Below are 12673 nucleotides of genomic sequence, written 5' to 3' on the forward strand. Positions count from 1 at the left end.
CATTTTCTGAAGGCAAAGGCACTCTGAATAAGGATCACTTAACATCCTGTGGTAAGAGGCATGTAGGCCAAACAGGACGGTAGCACACACCTTAACTCAGAAGCTCCTCCAGAGAGGCTGGCAGCGAGTTCTCCATTTGTGGCCTTCACCTTTACGAGTGTATCCTGGAGAAAACATCGCAGTGGCTGTATTCACAGCCCTGGAATGATTCTGGGAATCTCCTCAGTCAATTCTGCTAACTAGAGAATTAGTCAAGAGACTAAGAAAAATCTTTAAGGTGGATAAATATATGTATACATTACTGCTTTTACAAGGAACTATAATTTTTGTATTATAGGTTCTATCAAGAAAGTAAGAATAAGTCCCCAAGCCAAAAAGGAGCAGGATAAAGAGGAACCACCCCTCCCTGAATCAACAGCTATAAGAATGACAGTAATGGTGATGGTTTGGTATTTAATTCAATTTTAAAAGGTAAAACATTTGGGGAGCTCTTTTTTTCTCTCTCTCTCCATCTTCAACTTAATTATACAAGAATAAAGATAGTGTTAAGATTCCTCTGTAAAAATCCTGAGCTCTGGGAGACAGTTAGGTGAGCAGAACATTCTTTATTTTGATTTTGGAACTGAAAAATTATGTTCTAAGGCAACATATAAAGATTTGAAGTGATCTACATTTCAAGTCTGGGGCAAAATTAAACTTATGGATAACTGCTTTAAATATACCTTAACTGGGCTGGAGAGATGGCTCAGAGGTTAAGAGCACTGGCTGTTCTTCCAAAGGTCTTATGTTCAATTCCCAGCAACCACTTGATGGCTCATAACCATCTATAATGAGATCTGGTGCCCTCTTCTGGCATGCAGGACTATGTGCAGGCAGAATAAATAACAGACAGACAGATAGATAGATAGACAGACAGACAGACATTTAACTAGGAAAAACTCTCTGAGGAAAACTCTAACTTCCCCTCACTGAACAAGAATGCTCTAATACAACCCTTGCTCTAAATATGGCCTGCTTTCCCAGCTTCTGCCTGGATCCCTGTAACAGACTATGGCAAGCACATGCTGAGGAAAGGGCTGCTGTAAATGTGGTCGCTGTGCAAAAGAAGATCACACCTGACCCACATACTCAAGAGATTTGCAGGCTCTGTGTTAAGCACCTCTCCATGGTCCAATTGACTTTTTTGCTTGCCCTCCCTCTGATTTAACACATGGAATACAAATCAAAGTATGCGGGTATACTGTGGGGATTAGTCTTCCAGAGCAGTTAACAGATTAAAACTGAGCTATGACCACTGTTTCACAGATGTTCTTTCTTGTCTTCCTTTTTAAGTGTTATCTTTTTTTTGCCAACTGTACAGTTCATAAAAAGAATAATAATTATACTTTGGTTTTAATTATGCAGGATGACAAATCTTAAGACTGTACTCAGAAACTATGGTGACAGAGTAAGCTGAAGGTCCATGACTTGTGGGACATCGTTAACAAGAGAAAAACACCTAATGTACATAACAACACAGGGTCTGCTTCCCCCATCCTGGCCCCTGGTAAGAGAACATCTTCAAGGTCTGCTTAAGAGCACAACTGGCCATTTAACTTAGTCTGCAGGTGGCTGGGGCTAGTTAAGTATTCTTGTCAGGCTGCTAGTTCTGAAACACACCTCATCCTGTCTTTGGGTAGACTGATCTCCAGGTGTCAGAGGCTGAACATGGGATGAATCAGTCAACAGTCTAAAAACAAAGAGACAAAACCTCTTCTCAGTAAGCCTCTAGTAAACAGAATACACACAAGTTGTTCCTGCCAGAGGACAGAGAAGAGGAGCAAACCAACACAAAGTTTTAAGTTTCTCCTTCGTGGTAAAAGCTTAGTAATCTGACATTGTTTTTGACTTGCTCAGCATCAAAAACTAATTCAGTTGTGCAGAAGGCCACACGCGTTTTAATCAAACAAGTCACAGGTTCCATGACTGAATCTCATGACTAGGAAAACATGGAAAAAGCCACTGTCTAGGAAGAGATTCCAGCCCTGAAAATGACTGATTGACAGTGAGAAACTGTGACTACATTTAACTAAGCATAGAAGACATAATCACTGATGATAGTGTGTGCCATTCTCTACTCTATTCCTTCAACGACTCCCCTACAACAACTATTCCTACGACTATGGTAGAATAAATGTAGCTCTAGAACTTTGGACTAAACACAGAACTCATCACACTAGGTAAGAACTGTTAATTTCTTTCTTGGAAACTGGTCCCCAGCCGTGCAAGCAAGAGTTTTTGCCAGACAACTTAACGATGAACCTTAACTGCTCCCACGCAACTCAGTCAATGTGATGGAGGGAGTCAGTAAGTTAGTGACCTCACAGGTGCCTTGTTTTCTATCCAACATGTCTTACGTATACAATGTTCCTCCATCTACAAATTCCCCACCTGTAATCCGTCTTCCCACTCACTTCCTAGCTAATGATTTCACAGAAGTAATTTAACCTCTCAGTTCACTCACTTAGATAGCATGATTAATAACATACTCTTCTAAGGATTTCTGGGCACACTGAAGGAGCTGCAGAGCCTTACACTATGCCAGCACTCATTCTGAGTTCCTTTTGATCCCTGCCCTATTCTCATTCTAGAAGTCTGGTTCAACAGACACAAAATATGCTGTTATTTTTTTCCCCAGTCTCTTACTTTGTCCCACTATGCCACATGGTCTAAGTCCCGCATGCCTATCTTCAAGTCTGGCACAATTCCCTTTCCACTTGAAATGGGACGCTGATAAAATGATCATAAATTGTTACTTTATATACTGCTAGTACTCATGAGCTTCTTGCCTACCAGTTGCTGGGGGGGGTGGGGTGGGATGAGTCTCATGTATCCCGTGATGGCCTCAAACTCACTATGTAGTATGTTACTGAGGATGATTTTGATTTCTGTTCCTACTAGCCTGCTGGTATGTGAAGTACTGGGTCGATACTAGAGCTTTGTACATGCTAGGTAAGTATCCCACCAACTTAGCTACAAACCCAGCCCCAGGTGCTCGATTCCAAGCATTCCTACATTTACTGTAGTTAGACAGAAGAGTGCAAGAGCTGACCACCCATCAGGGACAGTGCTGGGAATGATGGGATTGCTACAACTATGTGCCTCCTAAGTAAAAAAAAAAAAAAAAAAAAAAAAAAAAAAAGACACCATTCAGAACATACTAGACACAGTTACAAACATTGTAGGTCATGAAGAGCCATGCAAACTCAGCTCACTTTATAAATTGAAATTTACAAAAATAAAATTACCTAAAATTAAGCCCACCATTGTACTTAAATATCCGGTTCCACTGCCCAGGTTAAGAAAAGATAATCCTGGTTGAAGTTTCAAAGCTTCCATAACTTCGGAATAAATGCAAGGTGCTGACAAGTGAATGTTCCCGTGCTTCCAGGCTAAGTCTTTGTACGCATTGTCCCGGTAGCCTTCCAGATAGTAATCTCCGCGGTCAATGGCTCTGAACGCTTGCTCTACTCTTTCAGTTCGGATGTACTGAGCTTCTTTAAGGTTATCAATTAAGTCATCATTATCTTCCCCAGCACTCACAGCTCCTCCCATGACAGTATTCAAATCAAATCATAAGTTAAAATGTAACGGATTAGTAGAAATGGCTTCCAATAATGTGTGCTTTTTCTTTTTAATATTGAACTTGATTTCCAAAAATAAATTAAACCTGGAAAAGAGTAAAAATAAACAAGTTTAAATTAATGTGTGTCATAATATTTAACTACCATTTCCCAAGAATACATTCTGTTCCAGCCACAGTGTTAAATGACTTAAATATACTATCTTATTTACTTCTTGTAACAACCACGGAAGTTGGAAAACTTGGGCTAAGAATTTAAGTTTACTAGTACTGGTCCTATATTGTGACCATTGAGTCACATACCCAGAGGTTAACAGATCATAATTACATGCAACTTAAAATTCAGTTATCAGCTTCATCAGATTTCACGCACTTAACCTGCGGGAGCAGTTACAGGACTACCAGGCGGCCGCCACATGAGACAGTGAGGGTTTGGAGAAGGAGACTGCTGCCAACTTAGTACCATTCCTGATTCAAAGACCATGCTCTGAGTCACTTAGCCACACTTACAGTAAGAGTGATCCTGCCTTAATGACTTAAAATTCTTGACCTTAGAAGCCAATAATTTTACACGGTTTACATTTTAAATATTTTATGTTTATATTACCTAAACACTAATATAAATGCAAAGACAAAAAGAGCCAGGCACAACGACATGGCATTCCTGTAATTCCAACATTAAGAAAGCAAAGGCAAGAGGTTCATGATCTCAAGACCAGCATGTACTCTCAAATTTAAAAAGCCAGATTCCCTGGTCTAATTCATGTACATGCACAAACACAGTGACTGATTTATTTGGTAAATTTTGTTATAAAAAATGAGTCCACAACTTTCATTAATAAGTTTAATAGTTAAGCACTGGAACGACACACACACAAAACAAGAAAAAATAATACTCCTGGAATGCTCACTTGCATCTGGCATGTCTAGATGGCATAAAGGCAACAGCAGATTGACCTCTCTCCATTGCATTAACACACTACAAAGTAAAAGAGTATATTCTCTGTGTGAAGGATCTGGAGTTATTGAACATGGCTATGAGCCTCCATCACATCCAAACTCCTGGGATCCTCAGCCAGGCTAGCCAGTACTGTTATCTGGTGGGCCTACTGAGCCATCTCCAGCCCCACACTTCACACTCTTTATGAGAACAAGGCAAGTATTAATAAACAACTACCACTGGCACAAACCTTCACAATGCTTTATTTCTAAACATCACAATAAGACAATGAGGAAAGCAGGCCATCAGAATGTTCACCTTTAAGAGAGAAATCACAGTAAAGGATAGAACGATGTACCTCAAAGGAGCACAGAAGAACGCAAAATGAGACGTGGAACTGAAGACAACTTCCTTAAAGGCATACATGGTGAGAGGGATTATGGACTGGGGTACTCAATCACAAGAATAAGACTGTTGAAAAATTATCTACAGCTGGCACTCTCCAGCACCTTAACAATCTTTCACTCTAGAACAGTGATTTCTTCTCCCCTTTCTGGCACTGATCCCTTTCCATGGTCTCACCAAATTTACAGACCTTTTCCTACTGAAAAAGCAAACAAATCAGCATTTTTAAACACAACTTGAGAAGGTTCTCAAACCCTGGGAGATCCACTTCTAATTTTAAATAATGTACCATATGCAACACTGAGCTAATCAAGAGATTTTAACAAGGAAGAGACAGGTTCATCTCCATTTTAAAAATACTTCCAGGGTGGGTCAATCAGGCCTGAGATCAAGCACTTCAGGAGATGGAGAAAGCATTATAAAACGAAAAGGTGGTGCATGGATGGGAAACTTGACATGCCGGGACGCTTTCTTCATGCTCTAGTAGGAGATAAGAGTATCAGATCTGAACAAAAAAAGCTAAAAGGAAACCCAGGAAAGGCACATACAGTGATCTTCCTTTATCTGTTGTGGAATTTTCTTTTCCCGTGATTTGTTGTTATTACCCATCATCAACTATGGTTTGAAAAATTAAGTGGAGAATTCCAGAAATAAGCAATTCACAGGTTTTAACTTGTATCCCCTTCCCAAACAGTCTAATGAAATTCAATATGGCTTGTGGTCCAACCCAGTCATGGTGTAAACCCTGCCTGTGCCCAGCTATTAACACGGTATCTGCATCTGGCATCACTGTTGTGGCCCGAAAACCACTTGTACTAGAGTCACCCTAATGTATTAGTCAAAAGGCACATAAAAATTCCTACTGTCATCTTCCTTCATCTCATCATGTATAAGCATCACCTCACATTATCGTAACACTACATAGAGATAATCATTTCAGCCTTAAGGATGTGCATAACTGGGGACTGAAAGGCTGGAAAAAATACTCCAAGCAGATGGTAACCAAAAGAGAGCAAAGAGCCAGACATGTTGGTGCATGCCTGTAATGCCAGCACTCAGGAGGATCACAAGTCAAATCAAGTATGTTCTTGAGCGTAATGGAGTAAAAGCAAACTCAGTTGGCAAGAGAAATCCTAGAAAAATCACAAGTACTTGAAAATGGAACAGTAAATGTTCCCAAACCACCCACAGTCAAAGAACTCAAGGAATTTTTTTTTTTTTTAGTATCTTCAAAAAACTGAAACTGAAGCCAGGAAGTAGTAGTCCCTGCCTTTAATTGCAGTACTCAGGAGGCAGAGGTAGGTGAATCTCTGAGGTTCAAGGCCAGAATGGTCTACAAAGTGAGTTCCAGAGCAGTTAGGGATACACAAAGAAACTCTGTCTCAAAAAAAAAAAAAAAAAGAAAGAAAGAAAGAAATTGACACTGAAAAAAAAATCAACATATCAAGCCTACAGGATGCATCAAGTTAGAACCAAGCCTTGTGGTACAGTTATCAAGTTACTCAAGAGGCTGAAGCCCAGGGATCACATGTTGGATTATACCTTGGGCTATCCTAGACTACTAATTAAGTTCAAGACCAACATGGACAACATAGATGCCAGGGTCATGGTATATGTCTATAATCCCAACATGTGGCAGGCAGAAGAGGATCAGAGGCTACAGTCATCTAGAGCAGAGTAGGCTCGAAGCCATGCTGGGCTATGTGAGACCTTCCCTCAAAACTGAAAGTGGGAGCAGAGGAGCGGGAGAAGGCTGAGATAAAGCTCTTGTCCAGCATGTTCAATCCTCCAGTATGGCTCAGGAAGTCCATAATGGAAGAAATATCCAGTGGCCTAAGTTCTGGAGTCGGGGTACGTTGGAGGCTAGTCTCAGACCACACTGCTTAATTATGATACTTAAACCTTAACACTCATGTTAGGACATGAAGTCCCTCTCCCCAATGTGGCTGTATTGAACAAAGCCTCTTTTCCTCCACTTCAGTATTAACTTGGCTTTTAACTGGTCTGTTTAAGATGGGTGGCCCACACTGTCCTCTTAGGACTGTGAGAGCACACACCCTGGCTGCCCGAGCAAAAGAACTATCAATCACTCTGCCAAATTACTACTGGTATTTATGCCAACACCAGCTATTCTGAACATGTATCTACTGCTGTGAGGAGACACCATGACCAAGGCAATTTATAAACTAAAGCATTTAATTGGGGGCTTGTACAGTTTCAGAAAGTTGGTCCAAGAACATCATAGTGTAAAGCAGAGCAGCAGGCAGCCATGGCACTGAAGCACTACCAAAGAACACATCTGAGAAAGAAAGAGAGGGAGAGACAGAGTCAAACAGACAGAGACACAGAGCCAGACCGGGCTTAGCATAGGCTTTTGAAAACTCAAAGCCCCTCCAACAAGACCACACCTCCTAATCCTTCCCAAACAGTTCCATTCACTGAGGACAAAGCATTCTAACATAGGCATGTATGAGGGCCATACTCACTCAAACCACCCTGAATATGGAGCCTCAGCCAGCAGTTTCAAATAGCTTATACCAGACTTACACCAGCTGCTACCACAATCCTTGGAGAACTCTAAACTCCTACAATTCCTATGTAGGTCTGAGTGGAGGCACTTCCCCTGATAACCTAGCAAAGGGTTAATATTGCTGTTGAAGACAGGAACCCAAAGCCTCATTTGCATGTGAGGTTTGCAGTAACTAGTGCAAACAACAAACACCTCACCACCACCCCCCCTTGACTCCCACCCCTGCTGCAGGAGCAAGCCACTGAGACTGACTTAAAAAGTTGGCTGGGAGCTACATCCTGTGCTGCCTTTCCTCCTGTTGCAACATAAGGCCCTGTAACAGATTGCTCCTCAGAGGCCTCTTCTTACCTACTTTCCTCGAAGTGGCTGGTATAAAAAGGCAGCATGTATTTTCTGTAAGCAGGCAAGGCCTCACATGAAAGCACTGAGACACCAACCCAGGCACAAACCCTTCCACCTACAGTTTGTCCTGCCCGCTGAGTGTTCTGGGACCAGAGCCTAGCATCACTTTGAGCAGGACCAGAGACTTCGCCCAGCACCTGATGAGAGCAGATCCAGAGCCACACAGCCAAACAGCATGCAGAGCTCGGAGAGTCTTGCTGATGAGGGAAAGGGAGGATCAGAGAAACAAGAGGGGTCAAGGATACCATTAGAACAAGGCACATGAATCAACTGACCAGGACTCCTGGGGACTCACAGATCAGGGAGCCTGCAGGGGTCTGGCCTAGGTCCTCTGCATATATGTTATGGCTGAGAAGCTTTAGTATTCTTGTGGGATTCCCAATGAGGGTGGGGGTGGAGCCGTCTCTGACTTTTTGCCTGCTTGTGGGATGCTTCTCCTCCCACTGGATTACCTGGTCCAGCCTTGATGTAACAGTTTGTGTCTGGTCTTAGTGGAGCTTGTTATGCCATGTTTGGTCCATGCCCCTGGGAGGCCGGCTCTTTTGAGAGGAGGGAGAGAATAAAATTAAAAATAAAAAGAAAAAAATGAAAAGAAAAAGGAAGAGGCATCAGACAACAGAGCAGCAGTGCAGTGGTGCAACAAACAGCCTACCTGACAGTCTAAGAGGCAGCTGCACAGTTCAGTAAGGGCTACAACGGGAACAAGAGGAATATGCAAAGCTGAGGTTAAAGAACAGAGGTTCTTAAAGGGGAGAGGACCACAGGCCTTGACTGCTAGAGCTGCTGGGAACAATAGAATGCAAACATCCTAGGCCTGTGCAAGAACTGTCATATGGGTAGATATGAGCATGCACAACTCAAGAGCTGCACAAGAGCTGCAACACAAGAGACTACCCTACCCACCTGCCATCAGCACTGCTCACTACTGTCAAATGCCAAGGAATACAGAGGTGGCATAACTAGCACTTGAAGAGCTTTTCCCCGCCTACACTTTCTATCAAGGTAGAGAAAATGGCCCCATACAGATGTCCAGTATCAAGAGGGGCAGTCTACAAACCCTAAGAAACTGTACAAAACAAATAAAGGGAATGGGATCCTGATCCTGGATTAGGATTGGTAAAATGTCCAGATTCAGCACAATTTATATGAAATTCCAATGTCAGTTTTCACACACACACACACACACACACACACACACACACACAAAAAAAAAAAAAAAAAAAACCAATCGTAATATCTGTAGAAAAACAAGACTGAAAACAGCCAAAGCAATGCTAAGCAAAAAGGCAACCCTAAAGGTACCACATGACCTGATTTCAAAATGTACTCCAGTAGCTTCAATAAGCAAAACAGGATGGCACTGGAAAAAAAAAAAAAAAAAAAGTGCACACTAATCTTCAGTGACTGTGTCAACACACTGAAGAAAGTTCAGTCTCTTCAGTAAACAGTGTTGGGGAAAGTGGATACCCACATAAAAACTGAATTAGCCCTTACTTTACTCTACAATCAAAATGGATTAAAAATTCAGTTACAAAGGACAGGAGAGACGCCCCACAGTTTAGAGTGCTCGCTGCTCCTGCAGAGGAGCAGAATTCTGTCCAAGCACCCACACAGCTCCCAACTACCTGTTACTCTAATTCCAGGGGATCTAGCACCCTCAGGTGATCTCAGAGTGTATCACGGGATACACTCACACAGGGACATACACATAAGTAAAAATTAAAATCAAAGATTTAGGGATGAGGCTGACAAACCATAAGATACCTCGAAGAAAATGGAGGAGCAGAGCACAGTAGCTCTATCTTAACACCTAGCACTTGGAGGACAGAGGCAGGAGGATTACTGCAAGTTTGATCTGACCTGGTCTATACAGCTAATGCTCTCAGCCACCAAAAGGCTGCACAGTAACACTTAACAGAAGTAAGGGAGAAGGGACGGGAGATAAGGGAGGGGAAGGCAGGCAACAGAAGAATGATCCACACTTAACATTCATCTGGAAACACATTTACTGGATATGACTCCAAAATCATAGGCCACACAAATAAAAAATGACTTTTAAGTTACATCAAACTAAAAAGTTTTGCAGATGCCGGGTGTGTGGCGGCGCAAGCCTGTAATCTCAGCACTCAAGAGGCAGAGACAGGCAGATCTCTGTGAGCTCGAGGCCAGCGTGGTCTACAAAGACAGTCCAGACAGCCAGGGCTATTACACAGAGAAACCCTGTCCCAAAGGAAACAATAATGAGAAGACAACACTTTGAAAGCACCCATCTGACTGGAGGCCAATACCCAGGAACCCAGACGATGGGAGACAGGAGTTGAACTGAGCCTTCTTGGAGGAACACACAAGTATGTCCAACACATACATGAGAAATGTTCACCATAATTATCCCCAGGGGGAAAAAAGATCAATCAATTCCATGATAAGACCACATATAATGATAAATGCGTAATATACACCAGGGAGGCTGATGTGGAAGGGTCCCAAGTTCAAAGCCAGGGCTACATGGTAAGGCCGATTTCAAAAACACAGACACATACACATATATTGTGTGCACAGAAATACACACACATGTACGGGAAGATATCACATCACCTTTGTTAGAATGACTATTATGTTTAAAAACAAGAAAAAGATAAAAAGTGTTGATGAGGGTATGCAGAAACGAGACTCCCCAGCACTGCTGACAGCAATGTTAACACAGCCATCACAGAGACTGTACAGTAGTTCCTTAGAACACTGAAAACAGAATTACCAAATGATCCCGTAATCCCAGTGACAAATATATATTCAAAAGAACTGCAGTCAATATACTAAACGGATATCTGCACTCTCACCATCGTTGCTGTACTATTCAAAATCTTAACATGTGGGTCAACATGGCATGTGCTCCGCTGAGTGTGGTGGTACGTATCTATCATGTCAGCTTTTGGGCGGTAGAGGCAGAATGATCAGAAATCCATAGCTGGTCTCAATTACATAGCAAGTCTGAGGGCAGCCTCGACTATGTGAGATCTTGTCTCCAAAAAAAAATTAAAAGATCATATAAATACATAATGAAATACTGTTCAGCCACACATTACAACATGTAACTTGGAAGACATTGTGCAATGTAAGTCAGACACAGGAGAAGAAATGTTGCAAGGGAAAAGGAAAAACATTGATCAAAGGATTTGGTAGAAAGACTACATGGTAATACTCAATGAATACCATGACATCTATTATTATAAACACTGTGGGCCAGGGAGATGGCTCAGCTGGTAAAAAGCTGACCATGCAAGCCTAATGCTTAAGTTCAATCTCTACTATCCACGGGAAGAGAGCCAGAAATGGTGATACATATCCTAACTCCCACAACATGATAGGAGACAGACAGTGGCCAACTGCCCAGAAATTCACTGGCCAGCCAGCCCACAATACTCAGCACAGTAAAAACAAGACTCTTCCCTAAGACAGTGTGGAAGGAAAAGGACTGACTCCTGAAAATTAGCCTCTGACTACACACACACATACACACACACACACACACACACACACAACACACAACACACACACACAGGATCATAAAACAATGAACATGCATGTACTGAGTATATGCATTTATTAAGTAGCCGGGTTTTATTACTCCATATTACAAATAGCAAAATGATATATTTTAATATGTCATATAACATACATAACTGATATTAAGTTTCTTAGTGCTTTGAACAGATAACTTCATGGTTTGATGAGGTACAGGCCATCCTTGCCAGGAGGTCATGGTACCTGAGCAGCTGGAAGGCCATGACTGCGGTGGCTTGAGGAGGCATGCAGAGGCACTGAGGGAGCTAGAGGAAGACAAGCACATCAAGCTATAATCTCTAAAATCCACCTCAATCCCAACAACCCACTTCCTCACGTAGGCCCCACCTCCTCAAGGTCCCAAAGTTCCCAAACAGCATCGCCAACGACAGACCAAACGTCTAAGTACAAGGACCTGTGGTGGACATTTCACACTCAAAGCATGACAGTCACATAGACATGCATAATTACTACTTGTCCATTAAAAATAATAAATTTAATAAATAAGAATGTTAAGAATAAGTAGAACCAAAGACAAGGAAAATAATCTCAGTGTGTTACTTGGCAGGAGGAAAACAGCAATCACAGTATTTATGTAGTAAGAACAGTGGTGGCTCGGCAGTTGGTTTAATTTGGATGGTCTTCTCTGCACACTGGTAGGAAAAGAGAGGCAAGGAGGGCCACTGGAAACCAAAACCTCATCGATGATCACAGATGGGAAATGCTATCCAAAAATAACAACTAGAGAAAAACCAGAAGCATGTTCATTAGTGATGCTGAAGTAAATACCCATAAAACAGATAAACCAAAGTTCCCTCTGATGTGTGAGTCAGAGGGTACACACATGAAGAAGACAGCTTCAGGCTTATGTCCTTAGCTCCTAAAGGGTTTACATGAAGTGTTAGAACATAAGTGGCAAGTCAAAACAGTCACATGGAGAAACTTCAAAAGATATATAAAGGCATGTGGAGAATAACTTCTTAAAGAATGAATGTATATTTAGCAAGAGTCTAGGACACAAAGAAATCAGCAAAGACATCACAAGGAAAATAATACTAAAACCTCAAAAAAGTTTTTTTTACATTATTATATTAATATGTATTATACATTTCCTGAGAATTTCTGTAAACATCTTCATAATAGTGACTGTCCTAATTCTAAGAATGCTTCTGCAGAAAAGTGAACACTATCATAACATCAGTGTTCAGAGTCA

At 41.7% G+C, this 12673-nt stretch overlaps 1 protein-coding gene across 2 annotated transcripts in view; it reads right to left on the reverse strand.

Moving 5' to 3' along the window:
- Pcmtd1 (protein-L-isoaspartate (D-aspartate) O-methyltransferase domain containing 1) overlaps positions 1–12673 on the reverse strand; it is a 64465-nt gene that overhangs the window by 32821 nt on the left and 18971 nt on the right. The window contains exon 2 of one of the 2 annotated variants that reach the window (XM_055603191.1): positions 3288–3709. The exons of the other annotated variant lie outside the window; for it this stretch is intronic. Within the exon in view, the coding sequence (XP_055459166.1) occupies positions 3288–3594 (307 nt within the window). The 5' untranslated portion in view covers positions 3595–3709. The remainder of the gene's footprint in view (positions 1–3287; positions 3710–12673) is intronic. 2 annotated transcript variants of the gene reach the window in all.

Source organism: Psammomys obesus, unplaced genomic scaffold, assembly GCF_907164565.1.
Source record: "Psammomys obesus unplaced genomic scaffold, mPsaObe1.curated_primary_1811, whole genome shotgun sequence".
Classification (NCBI taxonomy): Eukaryota; Metazoa; Chordata; class Mammalia; order Rodentia; family Muridae; genus Psammomys; species Psammomys obesus.